This window comes from Vigna unguiculata, chromosome 11 (genome assembly GCF_037176805.1).
Source record: "Vigna unguiculata cultivar grain cowpea cultivar isolate G323 ecotype 2 chromosome 11, ASM3717680v1, whole genome shotgun sequence".
In the NCBI taxonomy this organism is placed as follows: Eukaryota; Viridiplantae; Streptophyta; class Magnoliopsida; order Fabales; family Fabaceae; genus Vigna; species Vigna unguiculata.
The window spans coordinates 29,480,745-29,502,444 of NC_140802.1; the positions used below are offsets into that span (position 1 = coordinate 29,480,745).

Below are 21,700 nucleotides of genomic sequence, written 5' to 3' on the forward strand. Positions count from 1 at the left end.
TGCAGGAGAATAGGTTGGTGATGAAGTAAAATTGTAAGAGAAGAAAATGGGTAACAGTAGAAAAATCATATGTCTGACTTTGAATTGGTAAACATAGAGAATATATATATAAAAAGAATAGGAGAAGTCATAGCTGTTGGAAGTATCCGTACATACTGGACAGTCTGAAGTGGTAAAAGTACAAGTTAATAAATACGAATTTAAAAATAAAACGTTAAATAAAAAATAAAGAATTATGAAGCGTCGTAAAAGTATAAGAAGAATTATTTAATGTAATTTACTAATGTTGATTTTTTTCAGGATGGGGTATTTAATATTGGAATATAATAAAGTTTAATAATTATAACGTGTGGTAGATGATGGAGCAGTGGCAGATGATGGACCAGTTTATTCATCATTATCTCGAGCAGTGTGAAATTTAATGCGTTTGAATACTGATTGACAGGTTAATTTGGAGAAAATTCGAAGTAGTATTTGAATGGGTTGGAATACAAAACATTTTGTAAACGAAATGGTTTTCATGGAGTAAACGGTGATTTGAAAAATAATGTGAAGAACTCTTTGAAAAATGTCCAAATAAAAACAAAAATCAGGTACAAATAAAGAGATCTGGTGATAGAATGCATTATTAATAAATACCATTAACGAAAAAAAAATGACACAAACAAAGTTTAAGGTAGAAAAATGAAGAAGATGAACGGTTTGCTTGTAAAAGGTGAAAAAATATAGATAAATTGGTAAAGAAAAAGGTAGATTTTCATACAAATTACTTACTAGTTAAGTTGTACAGCGAAAAAGACTCGTGCAAGACTTATCATCTTGATTTGAAGCCTGTATCCAGAAGAAAAATATAAGAAACAGTTAGATCAAAGTAGACAAACGCCAAAAATAGTTAGATGAACTCTTTTTCGTGTGCAACTTTGATAAAATATAGTGTATGATGAACTCTTTGAAAAATGTCCAAATAAAAACGAAAATCGGGTAACAATAAAGAGATCTGCTGATAGAATGCATTATTAAAAAATACCATGAACGAAAAAAATGAAACAAACACAGTTGAAGGTAGAAAAATGAAGAAGATGAACGGTTTGCTTGTAAAAGGTGGAAAAATACAGATAAATTGGTAAAGAAAAAGGTAGATTTTCATACAAATTACTTACCAGTTAAGTTGTACAGCGAAAAAGACTCTTGAATCAGTTTGAAATCTTGATTTGAAGCTTGTAAACAGAAGAAAAATATAAGAAACAATTATATCAAAGTAGATAAACACCAAAAATAGTTAGATAAAAAGGTTTTTTAAACCTATTGTTAAATCTATCGCAGTGAACAATATTAGACTGTAGCAACACTATAAAATACCATCATCGCAAAAAAATAGTTAGATCTGACAAAATAAAAGAAGAATATGAGTTGTTCGCTTGAGAAAGGTCAAAATGAAAACGAAATATGGGTAATAAAACCATGTCACAGTGAACCATATTACTCCTGTACAAAAACAAAACAAATAGTTAGATATGAGAATTGAAAAAGGAATGAGTTGTTAGAAAGCATAAAATAGTTAGATCTGACAAAATATAAGAAGAAAATGAGTTGTTCGCTTGAGGAAACTCAAAATAAAAACGACTTCTGGGTTTAAACTTGTAAAAAACGCATGAAAAAGTTAGATCTGACAAAATATAAGAAGAAAATGAGTTGCTTGCTTGAGAAAACTCAAAATAAAAACGACTTCTGGGTTTAAACCTGTAAAAAACGCATGAAAAACTTAGATCTGACAAAATATAAGAAGAAAATGAGTTGCTTGCTTGAGAAAACTCAAAATAAAAACGACTTCTAGGTTTAAACCTGTAAAAAAAACGCATGAAAAAGTTAGATCTGACAAAATATAAGAAGAAAATGAGTTGCTTGCTTGAGAAAACTCAAAATAAAAACGACTTCTGGGTTTAAACCTGTAAAAAAACGCATGAAAAAGTTAGATCTGACAAAATATAAGAAGAAAATGAGTTGCTTGCTTGAGAAAGGTGATAACACTTACGAAAAAAGAGACACAACATCTTCAGATCTGCTTAAAAAAATGATATATTCAGATATTCTCATTTGAAACAGCTGAAAAGAGGAAGATGAAGAGGTGTTGTGTGCGCGTGAGAAAAACAGAGAAAAGAGGAAGGTTGAGAAGAAGTTGAAGAGTCTAGAGTGTGTGTGAGTGGGAAAGACATGAGAAGAAAAGAGAGAGAGACAGAAAAAAAAGGAGACATAACTTCAACAATTTGAATTTTTTTTTTGAACACGGGAAATTCTATTTGATTGGCACGTTAGCACTTGTTCCTGTTCTAGAATGAAAAATTTGAATTGAATTGGATCAGATATATTATTTAATAGAGAAACTTTCCATTTGTTAGTTCACAATTGTATATAGTATTATATATATATATATATATATATATATATATATATATGAAGATGTTCGTTAAAGGCTACTTTTAAGAAAATTACTTTAGATGTGTTTATCAATTAAAACTTCGTCGAATCGCTTTTATTACACATTGATTCGTGATAACTTTCAAAAGTTTTTAATGCTTATTACCATTTATCAGTTACGTGTCAAATCGATTTAGAGACAACTTAAATATTGAGTTATGAGCATAGTTGGTTCAAATCCACAATTACTATTGAGCTATGAGCAGAGTTGGTTCAAATCCACAATTACTCGATGGAGTTAATGCATTAAGATTCTCAATAATTGCCGCAACGACCCGAGAAATAAATAGTCATTAAAGTACTTATTCAGCCCTGTTTTCTTTATAGTGCATCGTCCTACACTAACCACAAATAAACACAGTCTTCACTTTTTGAATTTTCTTGAGCGTGTCCTAGGTTATGTTTTTTTCCTTTTTGTTGTTTATGTACCAAGTTCAGAGCGAACCACATTGGTTGTGATTGAAATCGTACCAAAATCAATGGAGAGCTTCGAAATGTTTGGTGTGTGCTTTTTGTTCCTCTCTCTGTTATCCATGTCCTCCACTTTGGAGATGATTACTCCGACCCAACCCTTGAAAGATGGTACGAATGAGAATGTAACTCTTGTCTCCACAAACGGAACCTTTGAAGCAGGATTCTTCAGCCCTGCAAATTCCGGTAGCCGTTACCTTGGAATTTGGTATAAAACCATATCCCCAAGAACAGTTGTTTGGGTGGCCAACAAAGAAACACCACTTCAAGACCACTCCGGAGTGTTAGAACTAGACAGTGATCAAGGAATTCTTAGCATCAAAAGTGGCACAGGAGCCAAAATATGGTCCTCAAATGCATCACACACTCCAAGCAAACCAGTTGCTGTGGAGTTGTTGGAATCAGGAAACATGGTTGTGAAAGATGGCCATAATAACTTGTTATGGCAAAGCTTTGATTACCCTGATGATACTTTGCTTCCAGGAATGAAGCTTGGAATGAACTTGAAAACTGGTCATCACCGAGCTTTAAGATCATGGAAATCCCTCAACGATCCTACTCCAGGTGAATTTTCATTTGGTGTTGATACTCGTGGTCTTCCTCAACTAGTTATCACAAAGGATTCTAATGATAACATAGTTTTTAGACCAGGCTCTTGGAATGGTGTTAGAGTAACAGGAGTACCTGGACAAAGAACTCACCCATTAACCAAATCCCTTTTTGTTATGAATGAAGATGAAATCTATTATGAGATTCAACTCTTGAATAGTTCAACTAAACTGAGAAGCAGATTGGTCCCACAAGGGTTTCAAATGCGTTCAATATGGTCAGATGAGAGTAAAGGTTGGGATCCTCTATACACTGGTTCATTTGATGAGTGTGAGAGATATGGTATGTGTGGTGCAAATACTATTTGCGACGTGAGTGGAGCAAATCAACACTGCGAATGTTTGAGTGGATTCCGATCAAACGTTGCAGATTCCGGTTGTGATCGAACTACGCCTCTTGATTGCAACAAGGGAGATAGTTTTAAGAAGTACGAGGGAATGAAATTGCCAGACACATCTTCATCTTGGTATGATAAGAGAATGAGTCTTGATGAGTGCCAGAAATTGTGCTTGAGCAACTGCTCTTGTACTGCCTATGCTCAATTGAATATCAGTGCCAATGGAAGTGGCTGCTTGCAATGGTTTAATGACATTGTTGACTTCAGGATACTTGCACAGGATGGACAGGATTTTTATCTGCGAATCGCTGCTTCAAAATTGCAAGGTAGGCTTTTCATTTTGCAATTCATTCTTAATTAATTCTGTCGTACCCTATCCTCTCTTGTCATCCAAGTTGCAGTTACAAATGTCTGGCTCAACTCTTTGTTATATGATTAATGTGTAATTGTGTATTTGTTGTTTTATTAGTTGGTTATGTTCTTGATCTTTCAGATCACGCCTTCAACAGGAAGAAGATAGGAGGGATTATACTTGGCTGTACTATATTCATCATCGCCTTACTAGTATTTGGGTCCATATTTTGCCTTAAGAGGAATAAACTCAAGCAAACAGGTGAACTCATCATGACTAAATATTGTGGTAGGAATGTATTTCTAAGTGCTTAATAACACCAAAAATATACAGAATAAGGACTGTTATTGAAGGAAGAAGAAAGATACAGGAACTTACAAACTAGTTTATTCACACATAACTACAGAGAACAATTCTTATTTATTGGACTTGACAGCAAACATTCGCACAATTCTAACTGATATGTTACAGTTATTTCATAATAAATTGCATAATAACGGACACATTACAAATATTTCATAACAATACCCTGCCCCGGAAAACATCTTTATCCTCAAGATTAAAAAAACATAAACTTCTTCAAATCATAATAGAATTCCCAGGTATAGCATCTTCTCGTAATTGATGCTTCCACTTAACAAGTACTTTAGGCATTGCCATTCCATTTCTTTTCACTATCATTCTATCAAGTACAGGTTTAGGTTTCTTCAATCCCAACGCCTCATCAGCTTCTTATGGAAGTTCATTGGAAGTACAGTTACATTCTTGACATGTTTTTTAAGTTGAGAAATGTGGAAAACATTATTGACCCTGGATTGAACTAGAAGCTCTAACTTATAAATTACTACGCCCACCCTATCCACAATTTTGAAAAGACCAAAGAGCTTAGGACTAAGATTCATATTTCTCCTTTGAGCCACAAAAAATTTGACTATAGGCATGTAGTTTGACATAAACTAGATCTCCTGTTTGATATTGTTTGTCCCTTTTGTGCTCATCTGTAGTTTCTTTCATCTTTTCTTGAGCTCTCCTTAGATGAAATTGGAGTAACTTCAACATCTCTTCTCTTTTTATAGACTTTTATCTCCTAATCCAATCTTCGATTCTCCTAGAAGATATGGAAATATTTAAGGGGAGGTTGTTGGAAGTCTCACCTCAACTAGAGATAAGGCAATTTCATAATATATATGTGGGGTGCAAACCTCACCTTACAAGCCGGTTTTGTGGGTTGGGTTAGGCTTAATACTCACTTCTAACATGGTATCAGAGTCAGGTTAAAGCCTATCCAAGCGAACTTTCTTGGACCTTCTGTTTCACCCACTATTTGACCACCCATTTCTAGTCCCACACATGAGATGAATATACCTCGACGTGAAGGGGTGTGTTGGAAGTCCCACATTGACTAGAAATAAGAAAATTCATAACATATAAGTGACTACGCCAAAATGCTCAATAGATAGCGCTTTTTTTCCTAATAGATAGCATTTTTTAGTCGTTGTTTATTGGAGCGGTATCTATTAATAGATAGCATTTGTAAAAAATGCTATCTAATGATACCTTACAGACATCACTTGGCAAAACACGCGCTGTCTATTAATTTTCAAAAACACAATGCTTTCTACAAAAAGTGTTGCCACTTACTCAAATGTTGCGAGGAATCAAAACACATACGCCTCAAATAAGTCCTTAAGAACTTGTTAACAACCTTTGTTTGACCATCGGTCTATAGGTGCTAACTTGAGGAAAGATGGACTTGTACCCCTTGAAAGGCCTGAAATTCTTGCCAAAAGTTGCTGATAAAAACTATGTCTTGATCACTAATAATAGAATTAGGGAAACCATGCAATTTGAACACATGATTCATGAAGGATTATGCTACCTCCTTAATAGTATAAGGGTGACATAAGGCCATAAAATGAGCAGTCTTACTTAATATGTCCACCACAAAAAAAATAACTTCTTTTCCCCAAGAGTTAGGTAAACCTTCAATAAAATACATGGTAACATGTTGCCATGCATGATTTCGAAATGGAAGAGGTTGCAAAATACCAAGAGGTGTTAAAGTTTCGTATTTGCTTCGTTGGCACACATGACATTCCGCACTAGTGTAGTTTTGGGATTTTGCCTCACGTTATAGGCTTCGGTTATCCCGAAACTGAAGCATATAAGACGCAGTCACATTTTTGAAATTCTTGCTAGCTTTTCTGCCTCGGTTCCCCAAATACTCAAAGCAGAATATACTTTTTTGCCTCAATTACATAATACTTGTTGCCATAAAGCCTTATAGGCTTCGGTTTCAAAGACCCAAAGCAAAAAAGTACATTGATATTTCAAAAATGACACTGGAAGAGTGACATTTGGCCTCATGTGGCTGTTGAACAGATGCCAAAAGACCTATTTTTTCTAATTTAAAAATTGAATTGAGGCCATATAGCTAATTAGGGATTCAAATACATGAATGCACTATTCTTTGTCTTCCACAACATCACCTTTGTTTTTCTCCTCTAATTTGTGCCTCCATCCACAACCACCATCGTCTAGCCACATGTGTAGGACAAATTCTTTAATATCCTTAGTCATATCCTTCCAATAAACCACAACCTTGACCTTGTGCATAGTAGCATTTATGCATGAATGACCACCCGTAGTTAAAGAATGTAACCACTCAATGATCTCTTTCCGCAAGTTGGAATTGTGACCCACCACTAATTTTTCTTGTCTCCGGAACTCCCCTTGGTGCCATTGATAAAATTTATGGGAAGTATGATTAGTTTGTGTAACATCCAGTAGGATATTACTTATATAAATAAAATAAATAATTTATCGAAATAAGTTTCTCATTTCTTATCAACTCATTCCCAAAAACACGGGAATTTAAAACTTTAAAACGTAAGAATCGCGATGTAAGGTCAAACGTTCATAAGCAGTCTTTACAATTCAAAAACCAAAATCAGTAAAACTAATAATTAGATTACATGAAAATTTAATAAAAATAAGACTTTATAAATCCCCATGTAATTTGCTCCCACTCTCCGCTACTAAGCATCTCCTAGCTCACATGTAACAACATCTGCTCCTGGATAACAAGTTACCCGATCATCGCCACACACAAACAGATAGGGTGAGCTATGCACATAAATGAAAATAAATATGAAATAAACCCACCCAATTATCTCGCAATTATTTAACTTTTAAAACAATTGAAACACCCACTTTCCCACACTCATAATAATTATGAGCTTATGCATGTATTCTTGATCATGGGACTTTCTCGTGCTTCCACGAACCTCCTCGCTCGTGGTCCAACCTACGAGCCTATCCCGCTCGTAGTCCTGCTTCACGGACTTCCTCGCCCGTCATCCGAACTCCTCACTTGGACCCAGACTTGCATACCCGCCTTTCCTACTATGAACTCCCTCACTCATAGCATTCTCAAGTTTGAGCATGAAATGAACTACCTCGCTCACTCACCCCAAACAAGAGTACCTCCGGTGAACTAATTTGTTCACATTTCACATGCGGTCCACCCAATCACGAACTCCTCGCTCGTGACTCAAAACAAGCACATCCTAGACCACCTATGGACTTAGTCCTTCAAGCCCAACATCACAACATAAACTACCAGCCGAAGTCGTATCTGCTTGGCGTTGCCAAAGCATCACCGGGCGAAACTCATACAAACCGCCTGGTGAATCACATTGCGCCGCCAGCTGCCAATTAAGATCAGTGGCCACTGCTACTAGTTTAGGTATCTATCGCCTGGCGGCTCATCCCGCGCCGCCAAGCGCCATACCAGTAGCACACTGCTACTGGTTTTTGGCTTATTAAAACAATCCCTAATGGACCTCCAACACCCCACACGCAAATTATGGTACATTCATACTTAAGCAGACCCTAATCAAACTACTATAACATAATTCCAAAGCATCTGTATTCATAATTTCACAATCACCATCATGCTTATACTTAAAGATAATGCAAGTAATCATGATTTCATTTGTTTGTCCATTAACACTTGTTAACTCCCTTTGCCTTTTGCACAAATAATCTGCATGAAATCAGAATATAAGTAAGCTAGTGTGTACTTAAAGTCTAACCCTTCAACTTCACCTTCAAAAAGTTAAAACTTTTACACCTCTTAAAGTCATAAGACAAGTTTGTTCTTGTTAATCAAAACCTTAGCCTTAGTTATTTGCTTAAACATGTAACCCAAACAGAGAAAAAAAAAACATAATTCAAAATTGTGAGAAAGTAGGTAACTAAAATTAAAATACATACACTTTAAACATAAAAGAGTGTTAGTTTGTAATTTCATTCCAATTTTTAAGAACCAAGAATATTCCATTTTTAACGCTTCTTACTTCAAGTGGAATTTTGTTTCGATTTCAATAGAAATCAAAAAATTATAAGAATTGTCACCACAAAGGTGAAAACTAATGTGATAAAACCTAATAATAGTTTTAACACAGTAGAATCTTTTGAAAAGGAAAATTCACATACAGTAATTCAAATTCAAATTCTACTATTGGTTTAACATATGCAGTAATTTAACATGCTCTGTAATAAATTAAAGTTCACAATATGAATAAATAAACATCAAATAATTTATGCACTGATAAAATAATTTCATATGATAAGTTTATGGTCTTGCATAAGCAAATTACTCAAAAGACATCCCTACCACCATTTCTGAGAGATTGACAAAGTGAAAACATTTAAACTTTCCATACACAAAAAGTTAAATATTTTAACTTATAATGAAAGGGGACAAGACAAAAACCAACCTCATTTGGTACCATCAGGTGAAAGATGTGGAACATGGCAATAAAATCTAGGAGTTCCAAAAGGGTCTAACCTAGTACATGCCGTAAAGATATCGGATTCATCATTCAAAAAAGAGAAGTTTTATGACTTTACAATGAGCCTTCAAAAGTAAGATGAGTGTTGCCATGATATTTTTGAACTGAGTTAGACCATGTCAGAGCAAGTAAAGACCAAAACAATCACGAAACTTAACTAACAAGATGGATAAAAAATTCAGATTGTTTTAATTAGAAAAGAAAAACCCATTTTCATTAACATTACATCGTAGATCAATCAATCACCTAAAAAAGGAAAACCAAAATGATTGATGATCTTAACCTGCCCTAAGGTTCATTTCTCTCGAGGTTAGTTACTTGACAAACAAATCTAACCACGAAAACCAGTTCATCATACCATATGCCATCTAAATAAGAGGACGTTATCGTGCTCAAAATTTTTCACATATAGAAAAAATTACAAATCAACTTACATGGTGAGTTTATTAACTTTTTCACTACTTATAGTCATAAATTTCCCATCTATTAGAAAGTGCCAAATTAAAAACATGATATAGACAAAAAGAATTCACAACAAATTTAAGGTCTAAATGGTTGAAGAGGAAAGAAAGACCATTTTGAAAAATTGAGAATAATATTGTACCTCCCTCTCCACCACATCGTTAATAATTATAATCAATATTGTGGATATTATGCAATGATTTAATAAGACCAATTCCTTCCCCATATATTTTATTAAATACTAGGATCTCAAGGATACCCAAGAGGCCTATATAAGCACAAAATTTCTCTAATGCAAGACACAGAGAAAAAAAGATGGAAAAACCCCTCTCCTTTTTATCACAAAGCACACACACAAAAGGGAGTCATCTTGAGAGGTAAATTTTCTTTGCTCTTAATGTTTTTCATGATTCTCTTATAACATCAAATATATGATTGTTTGAATTGTTGTATGATTAAATGGGTTTGGGGTTCTCATGTTAAATGATTTTGGGTTTGTCGTTGATGTGCTCAACCTTTCTCTTTTCCTTTATTTTTATCTTGATAAATAAAAAGGTTCCTTTCGTAGGCTTTAATTCTCTCTAAACAAAAAAATAAAAAAATTATATAATTTCTTTAATATAAGTATTGCATACCATGTCAAGTCTCGGACTTGCTTGGTAATCAAAACACTTCTTCGCTTGTTTGTTCTTAAAAAGAAATTAATAACAATAAAAATATAAAAATATAAAATTATTTTTAATATCATGTCAAATCTCGGATTTGCTTGGTAACTAAATCTTTTATCATGTAGAATCTCGGGTTCTCTTGATATTAATAAAATATACATACACATAAAAATCTAGAAAATTTAAAAACAAAATAATAATATCAAACAACAAACATTTGTACAAAGAACTACGTTATCCCTGATTTTCCAAATGAAAATACGTAGGAGCGAGGTACAATCCTCGTCAGGCCCAAAAAATAAAAAAATAATTTGGTTTTAATCTTTAATATTTTGTATGTGTGTTTTTATTTTGTTTGAATTTTTAGGGAATAACAAATATTTTAAGCATCAAATTCTACTTTGCACACTTAATTAAAGAGGGGACCGTCTTAAGACGGGCGTGTGGGGTGCTAATACCTTCCCCACACGTAACCGACTCCCGAATCCAAATTTGGTTTCGGAGACCATTCTTTTTTAAGGTTTTTCTATAGTTTTCCATAATAAACTATGGTGGCGACTCCTCTACACCTTTTTAAATCATTTTCGCCGTTCCGCCACGATCTCGGTTGCGACAGATGGCGACTCCACTGGGGAAGTTTTTTAGAGTCGATCTTATTAGTTGAGTGGGCAAAATATATGTTGTTTTTATATATTTGTTTTCCCCTTGTCTTTTGTTTGATTTCATGTATATTTATTTATCTTTATTTGTCTAGATGCCATGTTTACTCTTTAATGTCCTCATATGATTATATTGTTAAAATTATTGAACCCTAGGTAGAAGATAATTGCTATATCTCTCTGGGAATTTTCTGGTTATTTTGCATGTGTGGGTTTGGGTAGTCTTAGGTTGCTCCCTTCACACACTACACACGGTAGGCTAGTGCATTCATTTTAATATTGGGGTCCTATACCGGGCCTGAGTTAGCAGTAAGGAGTGTAGGTCCAACGATTGTTATGCTAGATCTCGGATCTACTTGACTATTGGGAAGACTTCATCTAGAGTTTGCTTCCTCTTGACATGCCACATTTGTTAGGTCGCCTATCGTTGTGGATTATGTCTTGAGGTTTACTTCAGCTCTAGAGACTTGTGAGATAATTTAGAGCTATCCTTGGAAAAATCATATAAAAGCCCATAGACTAGAAAATAGATTTTTTGTACACCTTATAAGACACAAAGGGAGCGTGCATTATTTCTTTTTTTTTTAATTAAGTAGTTAATTTTTAATTGTGTCATATTTGCATCAACGTATAAATAGGGGCCTCTCGAGGCGCATACATGCATTACATCCACATTTTGTCTTCATTCATGCATGATACCATGCACATAGTTTTAAGGTAAATAACATCTTTACATTCACTGGACACGTAGCATGGATCTACTTTGGATTCATGTCATAATGTATAATGCATAATATTCATCCCATTGTTTTTTCATGCCACCTTGCATAGTACATACCATGCATACACTCACATGCATGTGCATGTAGGTAGTTTCCAAACTTAACATAACATGTATCATGTTTGCATCTCTATGTCGCTTTGCATAATGTATAACATGCATCCATATGTTGTTAGAGTATATATACATGTATACAGGTAGCTTCCAAATTTGTAGTATTTTGCATTTTCATGTCATTTTGCATAACACATAACATGCATCAACATATCTTGAAAAAAGTTTCACTATAATAAATTCAAAATTAATTGTTTCCCATTTTTTGTTGATAAATTCATAGAATCTTGCAAAAGGTGAAAAAAAGAAGAAAGGGAGAAAATAAATTATTCTTTGGTCAAATCAGTTAGTTGAATATTTTTTTAATGAAAAGTGGCATGCTTTTGAAACATTGTTCTAATATGTGTACATGGATTTGCTCAAATTCACTTCCTTTTCCATCCCATTTCCTATCACCTTTCTCCAATAAACCTTTTCTTTGTATTCTATGGAGGATCATCATAAAGGGGCATGTGCCTTAAAATGAATTAAAATTGAAGTAAGTCTTTGAACACAAAAAAAAAGGAAAAAATGAAGAAAAGTCTACTAGACTGAAAACCCAAAAGGGCAGTCTAGACAAAAAGTAAGACAACAAAAAATAGAAAATAATACAAAAAAAAATAAGGGCAAAGTAGGGGCAACCTCTAATGTGATTGATTTTTTTTTTCCTTTTGGATTAAAGCTTTTGAAATTAAAACAATCATGAGTTGAAATGATGTGTGGCCATGTTTCTTTATCAAGAAAAATGGTATTCCTTTGCTACCTATTTTGAGCCTATAAAAAAAATTAAAATTTCTTTTTAATTACCCTGAACAAGGGTCACCTTTCCACTAAAGTTAACATGATGTTTGCATCTATTTCATTTGACTTGTAATTCACCAATAAAAAATTAAAAAAGTTTGGAAAGACAAAAAAAATTGGTTATGCAGAAAAAAAAAGAGAGAAACAAGAGTTGGAAAGTGAAAAAAGTGGTGAGCAAAGGTAGTCAAATAAATTTTATGTGCAACCTTGGATAAAGACCCTTGTTTTAAATAACCTTTATACCATTTACTTTGAGCCTTCATTATCCATTTTTTTCCCTTAGCCTTGGCCACAATAAAAGCCTAATAAAGTCAACACAAATCAATGATTGGTTGTTGTTTTTCCAAAACTTTAATTTAGAGGAAAATATTTTGTCATGTTAAGAGGTTTGTCAAAAAAAAAAAAGATTGAAAAAGTGTTCAAAGATTTGCTTTCAAACACTAGGGCAGTTTATTTTTGTTTGACATGTTTCCAAAGAGATCAAAATTAAAACGAGTAGTCAAGTTAAATCAAGGTCATGCCTTCTCATTCTTTCATCCTTCGTGCATTTCCTATCATATTTTCTACTTTGAGCCTATACTTTGATCTACCTTTCTCCTACCACTACTCATTATTCTCATCTTGAAATAAATTGGGGAGACGTTTCACTTGTTGTTCATACATTATAGTCGGTATCTTGAATTTGGGCAATTATTGACTTTGATTGGCAAGCTTACATTGGGGCAACTAGTATGAAATCTTCCATTATTTTCAACATTCTCATGTTATCAACAATTAGGGCAAGCTCAAACACATTTTGCACCCGGAGACCAATCTATATCCTCAAATTGGGCAAATTTTGAAGTCTCCATCCTTTTTTTTTTATCAATAACTGGGATAAGCCCAAACACACCTCATGTCCTGAAGTTAACTATTAACTATCAAATTGGGGCAACTCTTTAAGTCAATTACCTCGTCTAATCCCTTCCAAGAGATTTGGCAATTTCATGTATGTCACTCAAATAGTGTTCAAAAAGCAAGGATACAGAAAAGAGTTTCTCAATAAACTGATTAGACCAAAGAATATTTTTCAAAGAAAAAAAAATCAAAACAGAAGGATTCCATAAATCTAAAAATAACAACAAATTGGGATCAATTGAAATAAGTTTTATACAATCTAATCATACATACATCATTCATTTTTGTGAAAAAAGGTTAACAAACAAAGGAACTTTCATCATTCATTCATACATTAATTCATACATCAAAGTTTCAAACTTTGTTCATGCAAAAAAAAAAATAAATAAATAAAAAAATCATAACATGTGCATCATACACTAATATTGTTAGTGTTCAAAAAGAAAATCCATAAGTCGAGCCAACATTATCATTCATCATGCATGCTCGAAATAAACATAACAACATTATAACACATCATAATCAAAATTAAAAAAAAATAATACATAGCATGTGTCAGCATTTTTATGCATATATAATGTAAATGTTAAAAAAAATCATAATAAGGATCAACATACTCATGCATTCATAAAAAGAAAATCCATACAAGGTGTTAGCATCTACATGCATTCATACACATGACATCAATTGTCAAACAAAAAGTATCTAAGCATGTGTTAGAAAAATTAGGTTCTATATAGTATTTGGTTCAAAAAAAAAAGTCACATACATGACAACATATTCATGCATATATCATATTAGCATATTCATGCATACACAAGCATCTAAATGTTCAAAAAGAAAAATTCATAACATATGTCTTAATCATCATGCATCATGTACATGAGTCATAGTTCTTTTTTTTTCGAAATTCTTATCACTCTTGGATCAAAACCCTCTTCATTCACATGAATGGTTTTCAAATCCTTCTGTTTCAAAATAAAGAAAATAAGAAAGATACAAAATTTTGCTTCTTTAATATTTCTCGGGTTGATGGTCCTCTTCATTCATATATCCTCAAGCTCATATTTATGTGGCACCTCAAGCCCAGATTATTCTGGCCCAAGCCCAATTTCGCATTGGCCCCTAAAGCCCAGTTTTATCTTGCCACCTCAAGCTTAGCTTTGTCTAGCCCCTAAGCCCAGTTTTGCACTGGCCCCTTAAGCCTAGTTTAGTTTGGCCCAAGCCCAGCTTCGCACTGGCCCCTCAAGCCTAATTTTATCTGGCCACCTCAAGCCTAGCTTTGTCTAGTCCTCAAGCCCAGTTTTATCTGGCCCCTCAAGCCCAGTTTAGTCTGGCCCAAGCCCAGTTTTATTTGGCCACCTCAAGCCTAGCTTTGTCTAACCCCCAAGCCCAGTTTCGCACTGGCCCAAAAGCCTAGCTTTGTTTAGTCTACAAGCCCAGTTTTATCTGGCCGCTCAAGCCCAGTTTAGTCTGGCCCCTTAAGCTCGATTTTATCTGGCCACCCCAAGCCCAGTGTCGCACTAGCCCCCTTAAGCTCAGTTTAGTTTGGCCCAAGCCCAGTTTCGCACTGGCCCTTTTAGCCCAGTTTCATCTGGCCACCCCTAAGCCTAGCTTTGTCTAGCCCTCAAGCCCAGTTACATCTGACCACCCCAAGCCTAGCTTTGTCTAGCCCCTAAGCCTAGCTTTGTCTAGCCCCTAAGGCTAGTTTTGGTCTAGCCTGCAAGCCCAACTTTGTCTGGCCCAATCCCAATTTATATGGTCACCAAGCTTAGTTTTGTATAACTCTCAAGCCTAGTTTTGTCTAGCCCTCAAGCCCAGCATTATCTTGTTTTGGTATTAGTCAAGCTTTCTATGCCTTTCTATGTTGCCAAGGTTTCCACACCTTGTTTTTGTGTTAGTCAAGGTCTATACCTTGTCAAGGTTTCCACACCATGTTTTTGAATTGGCAAGGTTTTTTCACTTTGTTGATGTGTTAATCATGGTTCCCACACAAATCCATCTGAGTCATATCTTGTTCTTCATGTTTCTAACCTGGGGCAACTTTTTGGGTTTCATTTTTTTCCCATCTAGAGTTTTAGCATACAATACTCACATAATCTATCAAGAACAAAATGGGTCTCTTTCATTCATGCGTTTTGTTTCTCACCAAATTCAATTCGACTTTCACATGTTGATTTCATATTAGAACCCTCTTCATAGAGTGGCAACAAATTGTTGTTTCTATATCCGCCCTTTGTGAGGCAATGGTCGAACCCAGGTTTTCTTTTGATATCTCGGCCCTCTGCGAGGCAATGGTCGAGCCTAGGTTTTCTTTTGGTATCTCGGCCCTCTATGAGGCAGTGGTCGAGCCCAAGCTTTCTTTTGGTATCTCGGCCCTCTGTGAGGCAATGGTCGAGCCCAAGTTTTCTTTTGATATCTTGACCCTCTGCGAGCCAATGGTCGAGCCCAAGTTTTCTTTTGATATCTCGGCCCTCTGCAAGGCAATGGTCGAGCCCAGGTTTTCTTTTGGTATCTCCGCCCTCTGCGAGGTAATGGTCGAGCCCAGGTTTGCTTTGGTATCTCGGCCCTCTACGAGGCAATGGTCGAGCCCAGACTTTCTTTTCGTATATCGGCCCTCTACGAGGCAATGGTCGAGCCTAAGTTTTCTTTTGATATCTCGGCCCTTTGTGAGGCAATGGTCGAGCCCAGGTTTTCTTTTGGTATCTCGACCCTCTGTGAGGCAATGGTCGAGCCCAGGTTTTCTTTTTGTATCTCGGCCCTCTATGAGGTAATGGTCGAGCCCATGTTTTCTTTTGGTATCTCGGCCCTTTGCGAGGCAATGGTCGAGCCCAGGTTTCTTTTGGTATCTCGGCCCTCTGCGAGGCAATGGTCGAGACCAGGTTTTCTTTTGGTATCTCGGCCCTCTGTGAGACAATAGTCGAGCCCAGGTTTTCCTTTGGTTATCTTGTCCCTCTACGAGGCAATGGTCGAGTTCTCTTTTTTCATTTTTGAAACCCGAACGAAATTAGTGTTTTTATCTTTATTTATCTTTAACTATGATAATCTGAAAATTTCACATTCATACTATGTAGTCAAATCTAAGTAAAGAGGGGAAGTTGTCAACACCCAATTTCGTCCGGGTAAATGTATTTCTTTGGTTAAAGAAAATAATAATAAAAATAATATATAATCTAATAATAATAATAAATAATAAAATAAAATAAAAAATATGTTTTGATTGATGGTAGGTTTTTAAACTTTAATTCTACCATGGAAAAAAGGAAAAAAAAAAGAAAAAAAAAACAAGAGAAGAAGAATCTAATTTATTGTTAATTATCACAGTCTTTTCATGAGCTCAAATGTTTTACATATTTTTACCCCCACGCTTTGCTATTTACACTATTCACATGACATGTCAGAAAAGGACGTTTCATAATTTCTGTTTTTAGAGAATTGTATAATATTAGGAGCAATATTTTTGAATAATAATTTTAATAAATATCGTGCATTTACACTTATGTGTCTCTTTGCGTTGTCAGACTAGGAAGGTATTATTTTAATTAGAAACAAATATTTCCGATATAATGCTTTTAGAGAAGGGTACGATTTTAATCTTTAGAAGAAAATATTCCTGGTAATAATTACAATCAATTATATGAATAATATGTTATGATTTGATCACGATCTTTATTTGACAGAGAATATGATTCTAGTAATTATAGACAATATTTCGTTAATAATTATAATCAATACCGTGGATATTATGCAATGATTTAATAAGACCAATTCCTTCCCCATATATTTTATTAAATACTAGGATCTCAAGGATACCCAAGAGGCCTGTATAAGCACAAAATTTCTCTAATGGAAGACATAGAGAAAAAAAGATGGAAAAACCCCTCTCCTTTTTATCACAAAGCACACACACAAAAAGGGGTCATCTTAAGAGGTAAATTTTCTTTACTCTTAATGCTTTTCATGATTCTCTTATAACATCAAATATATGATTGTTTGAATTGTTGTATGATTAAATGTGTTCGGGGTTCTCATGTTAAATGATTTTGGGTTTGTCGTTGATGTACTCAACCTTTCTCTTTTCCTTTATTTTTATCTTGATAAATAAAAAGGTTCCTTTCGTAGGCTTTAATTCTCTCTAAACAAAAAAATAAAAAAAATAAAAAAATTATATAATTTCTTCGATATAAGTATTGCATACCATGTCAAGTCTCGGACTTGCTTGGTAATCAAAACACTCCTTCGCTTGTTTGTTCTTAAAAAGAAATTAATAACAATAAAAATATAAAAACATAAAAATATAAAAATATAAAATTATTTTTAATATCATGTCAAATCTCGGATTTGCTTGGTAACTAAATCTTTTATCATGTAGAATCTCGGGTTCTCTTGATATTAATAAAATATACATACACATAAAAATCTAGAAAATTTAAAAACAAAATAATAATATCAAACAACAAACATTTGTACAAAGAACTATGTTATCCCTGATTTTCCAAATGGAAATACGTAGGAGCGAGGTACAATCCTCGTCGGGCCCAAAAAATAAAAAAAATAATTTTGTTTTAATCTTTTATATTTTGTATGTGTTTTTTTATTTTGTTTGATTTTTTGGGGAATAACAAATATTTTAAGCATCAATTAAAGAGGAGTTCGTCTTAAGACGGGCGTTGTGGTGTGCTAATACCTTTCCCACACGTAACCGACTCCCGAATCCAAATTTGGTTTCGAAGACCATTGTTTTTTAAGGTTTTTCTATAGTTTTCCATAATAAACTATGGTGGCGACTCCTCTGCACCTTTTTAAATCATTTTCGCCGTCCCGCTGCGATCTCGGTTGCGGCAATATGTGTTCAGTGCAAATGCCCCACAACGCGAGACTGAGACCAAGATAGTCCAAAGGGTAACCCATTAGGACTCAAAACACTCAAAGAAAATTATGTTAAAACTTTCTCCAGCCAAATCAAAATGCTCGATAAAACCCTAAATCAATTTTTTTGATGATGAAGGCATGACCACCTCCTTAGAAGCTCCATCAAGAAGGATCACTAGAAGCATGTCTAGAGGGGAGTCTTCTATTCCATCACCTTTATCTTTGTTTTGCATTACTTTAGTTTGAATTCCCTAAGTTGGTTTCTAGTTGATTTATTTTGGTTGACTTGTTGACTTTGATCCAAAGTTGACCTTTGACCATGATTAGATTAACTTAAACCAACATGCTAATCCTTGTTTGTCTTGTTTTGTAGGTAATTAAGAGAAAGTAGAGCATGGCTAGGTGGCACTTGGTGATTGGAGCACTTGGATGAAGTGGAAGAGAGAGGAAAGCAAAAAGCATAAAGCAAAAGCAAAAGTAGACATGTACCTTGTCTCCTTTTGCCTTTGTGGTTTATGCCTTAGAAGGTCACTTGGTCTCCTTCCTCTTTTGGCCTAGAATCCTCATGGGAATGCCTCCACCAATCATCTCCCTTCACTTGGCCAAGACTCACTCTCACATTAGGTTTAGGGTTTGCTAGTTAATCCTTTTTCATGTTTTTGTATTTGCTAAAGGACCCCTATGAACTCCTATTTAAAGGGTGCTCCTTGTCTTGTAAAAGGGTTGATCATTTTGTTTCTAAACTATTGTGTTTCAACCTTTAAATTTTCGTGAGCTCTCCTTCCTAGAAGTGAACTAACCTTTGCCTTATCTTGCTTGCAAGTGGCGGCACCATCACTCATCTCTAGGGCTTGGTTGGCTTAGATCCCCCCCTATGAGTGGCGTGCTTCTTCCATTCTTCATCTTCTATGCTTTCCATTTTTATTGTTTCTTCTTTCATTTTGCTCTTTAGTGTTGTTATTGCCGTGTGTGTTTAAGCTTGAATCCAACTCTCTTCTTCCTTTCATAAGCTTGAGAAATGAACCTTCACATCTAGATAACATGCTATCTTAATGTCCAGTGGGAATTTTCAAAAAGCTTTCTTAAACAACTTCACCATATTCATAACTCTAAAAGGGAACAAGATAATCCTTCATCATTTTCTTAAACTTACCAATCACTGGACAAATGGGTGCAAAAAGTGAAGCGAGAGTGAAGTGACCGAATATTCGAGCTTGAAACGTTCGAGAACTTGAAATGTTGAGGCACTTTAAACATTAGGGCGCTTGAAATGTCAGGGAAGAGAATTCAAAATGTTGGGAGGAGAAGTTGAAAGGTTGAAATAAATGAGAAGCGACAGATAAGATTGGGAAGGAGAAATCAAGATAAAGGATCGTGAGAATAAGGGAAAAAATCCCGAAAGAAAAGGGAAAATTTTCAAACTTAGAGGGAATTTGAACGCGAGGAAAATTTTAGTATTTAGATTTATTAAAATATGTCGGTTAAAACCGTTGTATTTTACATGTAAAATATGGCGGTTTAAAAAGTGGCGGTTAAAACTGCCACATTTTACATATAAATTGTTACAGTTCAAAAATCGTCGTATTATATTGTAAAATGTGGTGGTTTTTAACAACCGCCATAATAAAATCATCACAATTTACATGATTTTTTGTAGTGACTCAAACTCAAGTTCTCTCACACAATCAAGTACTCTCAATCACTTGAGTTAGTACTTTTCCACGTCACCTCAATTAATAACTAATGTCATAAAGGCTCCTACTACCCGTATTTATTATTTAATTAATTAAATTTCACAAATCTTACAGTTTGGACATCTTGAATCACCTGTTGTACATTCACATCATTAACACAGGATTGATAAATCCTATTTAACAATTTTGCTTGCATCTGGTGTGTATACAAGGCCTTGCACTTAACTTGTTCAATCCTAGACAAAGCATTCACTGCTACATTTTCTCTTCCCTGCTTATATTCAATGGAGAACATTGTTAGCTTAAGATGAAGTTTAAGATAATGCATACACAAGAAACCATAAATACAATGCAGGAACAAAAGACAATAATTAAAATGACTAAAAGCAACAATGCAAATCAAGAAAACTCCATGTTCTTTGTTGGACGAGTATAGATGACCTAATTGCCAACTACCTCAAATTCTGAAAATATTTGCCACGTATCTGTCGTTGGGCGAATTTGGTATGCTCGTTAGGCGAGTGAATTTGCTGAACAAGCAAAAATATAGAGAGCAATTGTTCGTTGGGCGAGCTCCTTTGCTAGATGAATGGATTTGCGAAAGTCCTTGATTTGCTAGGCCAAGCTTCTTCGTTGGGCGAATGATAAAACAAGGGCTAAGTGTTCGCTAGGAAAATGTGTTCGCCTAATGAATAGGTCCTATTCTTGTATTTTTTATGAAATAAAAATGCAAAATTTAAATGTTGGGTTGCCTCCCAGTAAGTGCTAGTTTAATGTCTAATAGCTCGACCTTTGATAAGCACAGGTTCATGATTAGTTCTTCTTGTGTGATTCTTCTTTTCACACTTGAATGGTTGTAGCTTTTTACTGATCACAAATTTTGTTGTTCCATAATAAGGCTTTTCAATCTCTATTCTCCCATCAGCTTTGATATCTTTAATAACCCATAGACTCAACTGATTTTTCTTCATTTTAGTGGAAAAGAATTTCTACTTAAATTTCCCTAACGTAATTGGTTGGCCTAGTCTGAATTCATTCCCTTCCAACAAAGGGTAGTGATTAATTATAACATCCTTTTTTCTTTCTTGTTGTTGTGGAGCAAAGCAACTAGAACAATTTTTCAATAACCTGGAAACTTATCCCAACTTACTTGTCTCAAACAAGACTTCCTTAACAGCACTAAAATCCTTTGCTTCTAAGTTGTATATTCCTTCTAACATACTAAAATTTACTTCCTCCTCTTGGTCTTTGAGTTGGAGCTTGCCACCATCAACATCTATTATAACTTTTGTGGTTTTCATAAATGGTCTTCCAGGGATGAAAGGAACCTCAACATCTTCCTTCATATCGAGTACGACAAAATCCACTAGAAAACTTGTGCACCTTCACCAGCACACCCTCTGTGACTCCATAGGGGCATTTGATCGATTGATCTGCGCGTTGTAAAGTCATCCTCATTGATTTGACTTCAAGACCCTTAATTTTCTCAAGCATAGGTAAGGACATCAAATTAATGCTAGCTCCCAAATCAATCAATGTCTTCCCAATAACTAAATTTCAAATTGTGCAAGGAATAGTAAAGCTACCAAGATCTTTAAACTTTGAAGGGAGAGCCTTTTGAATGGTAGCATTGCAGTTTGTTTGAACCTTCATGGTGTCTTCTTCTATAT

The 21,700-nt window shown here is 34.7% G+C and overlaps 1 protein-coding gene across 1 annotated transcript; it reads left to right on the top strand.

Annotated features, from left to right (window-relative positions):
* Nucleotides 1-2,822: 2,822 nt before the first annotated feature.
* LOC114170595 (G-type lectin S-receptor-like serine/threonine-protein kinase At4g27290) lies at nt 2,823-4,672 on the top strand. Its single transcript, XM_028056105.2, has 2 exons — nt 2,823-4,218; nt 4,386-4,672. The coding sequence occupies exons 1-2, from the start codon at nt 2,955-2,957 to the stop codon at nt 4,556-4,558; spliced, it is 1,437 nt and encodes a 478-aa protein (XP_027911906.2). The 5' UTR covers nt 2,823-2,954; the 3' UTR covers nt 4,559-4,672.
* Nucleotides 4,673-21,700: the final 17,028 nt, after the last annotated feature.

Excerpts from the sequence above, each read along its gene's own strand:
- LOC114170595 (XM_028056105.2), top strand. The coding sequence starts at position 2,955 with ATGGAGAGCTTCGAAATGTTTGGTGTGTGCTTTTTGTTCCTCTCTCTG. Across the intron at positions 4,219-4,385 it reads CGCTGCTTCAAAATTGCAAG|ATCACGCCTTCAACAGGAAG; the intron begins GTAGGCTTTTCA and ends TTGATCTTTCAG.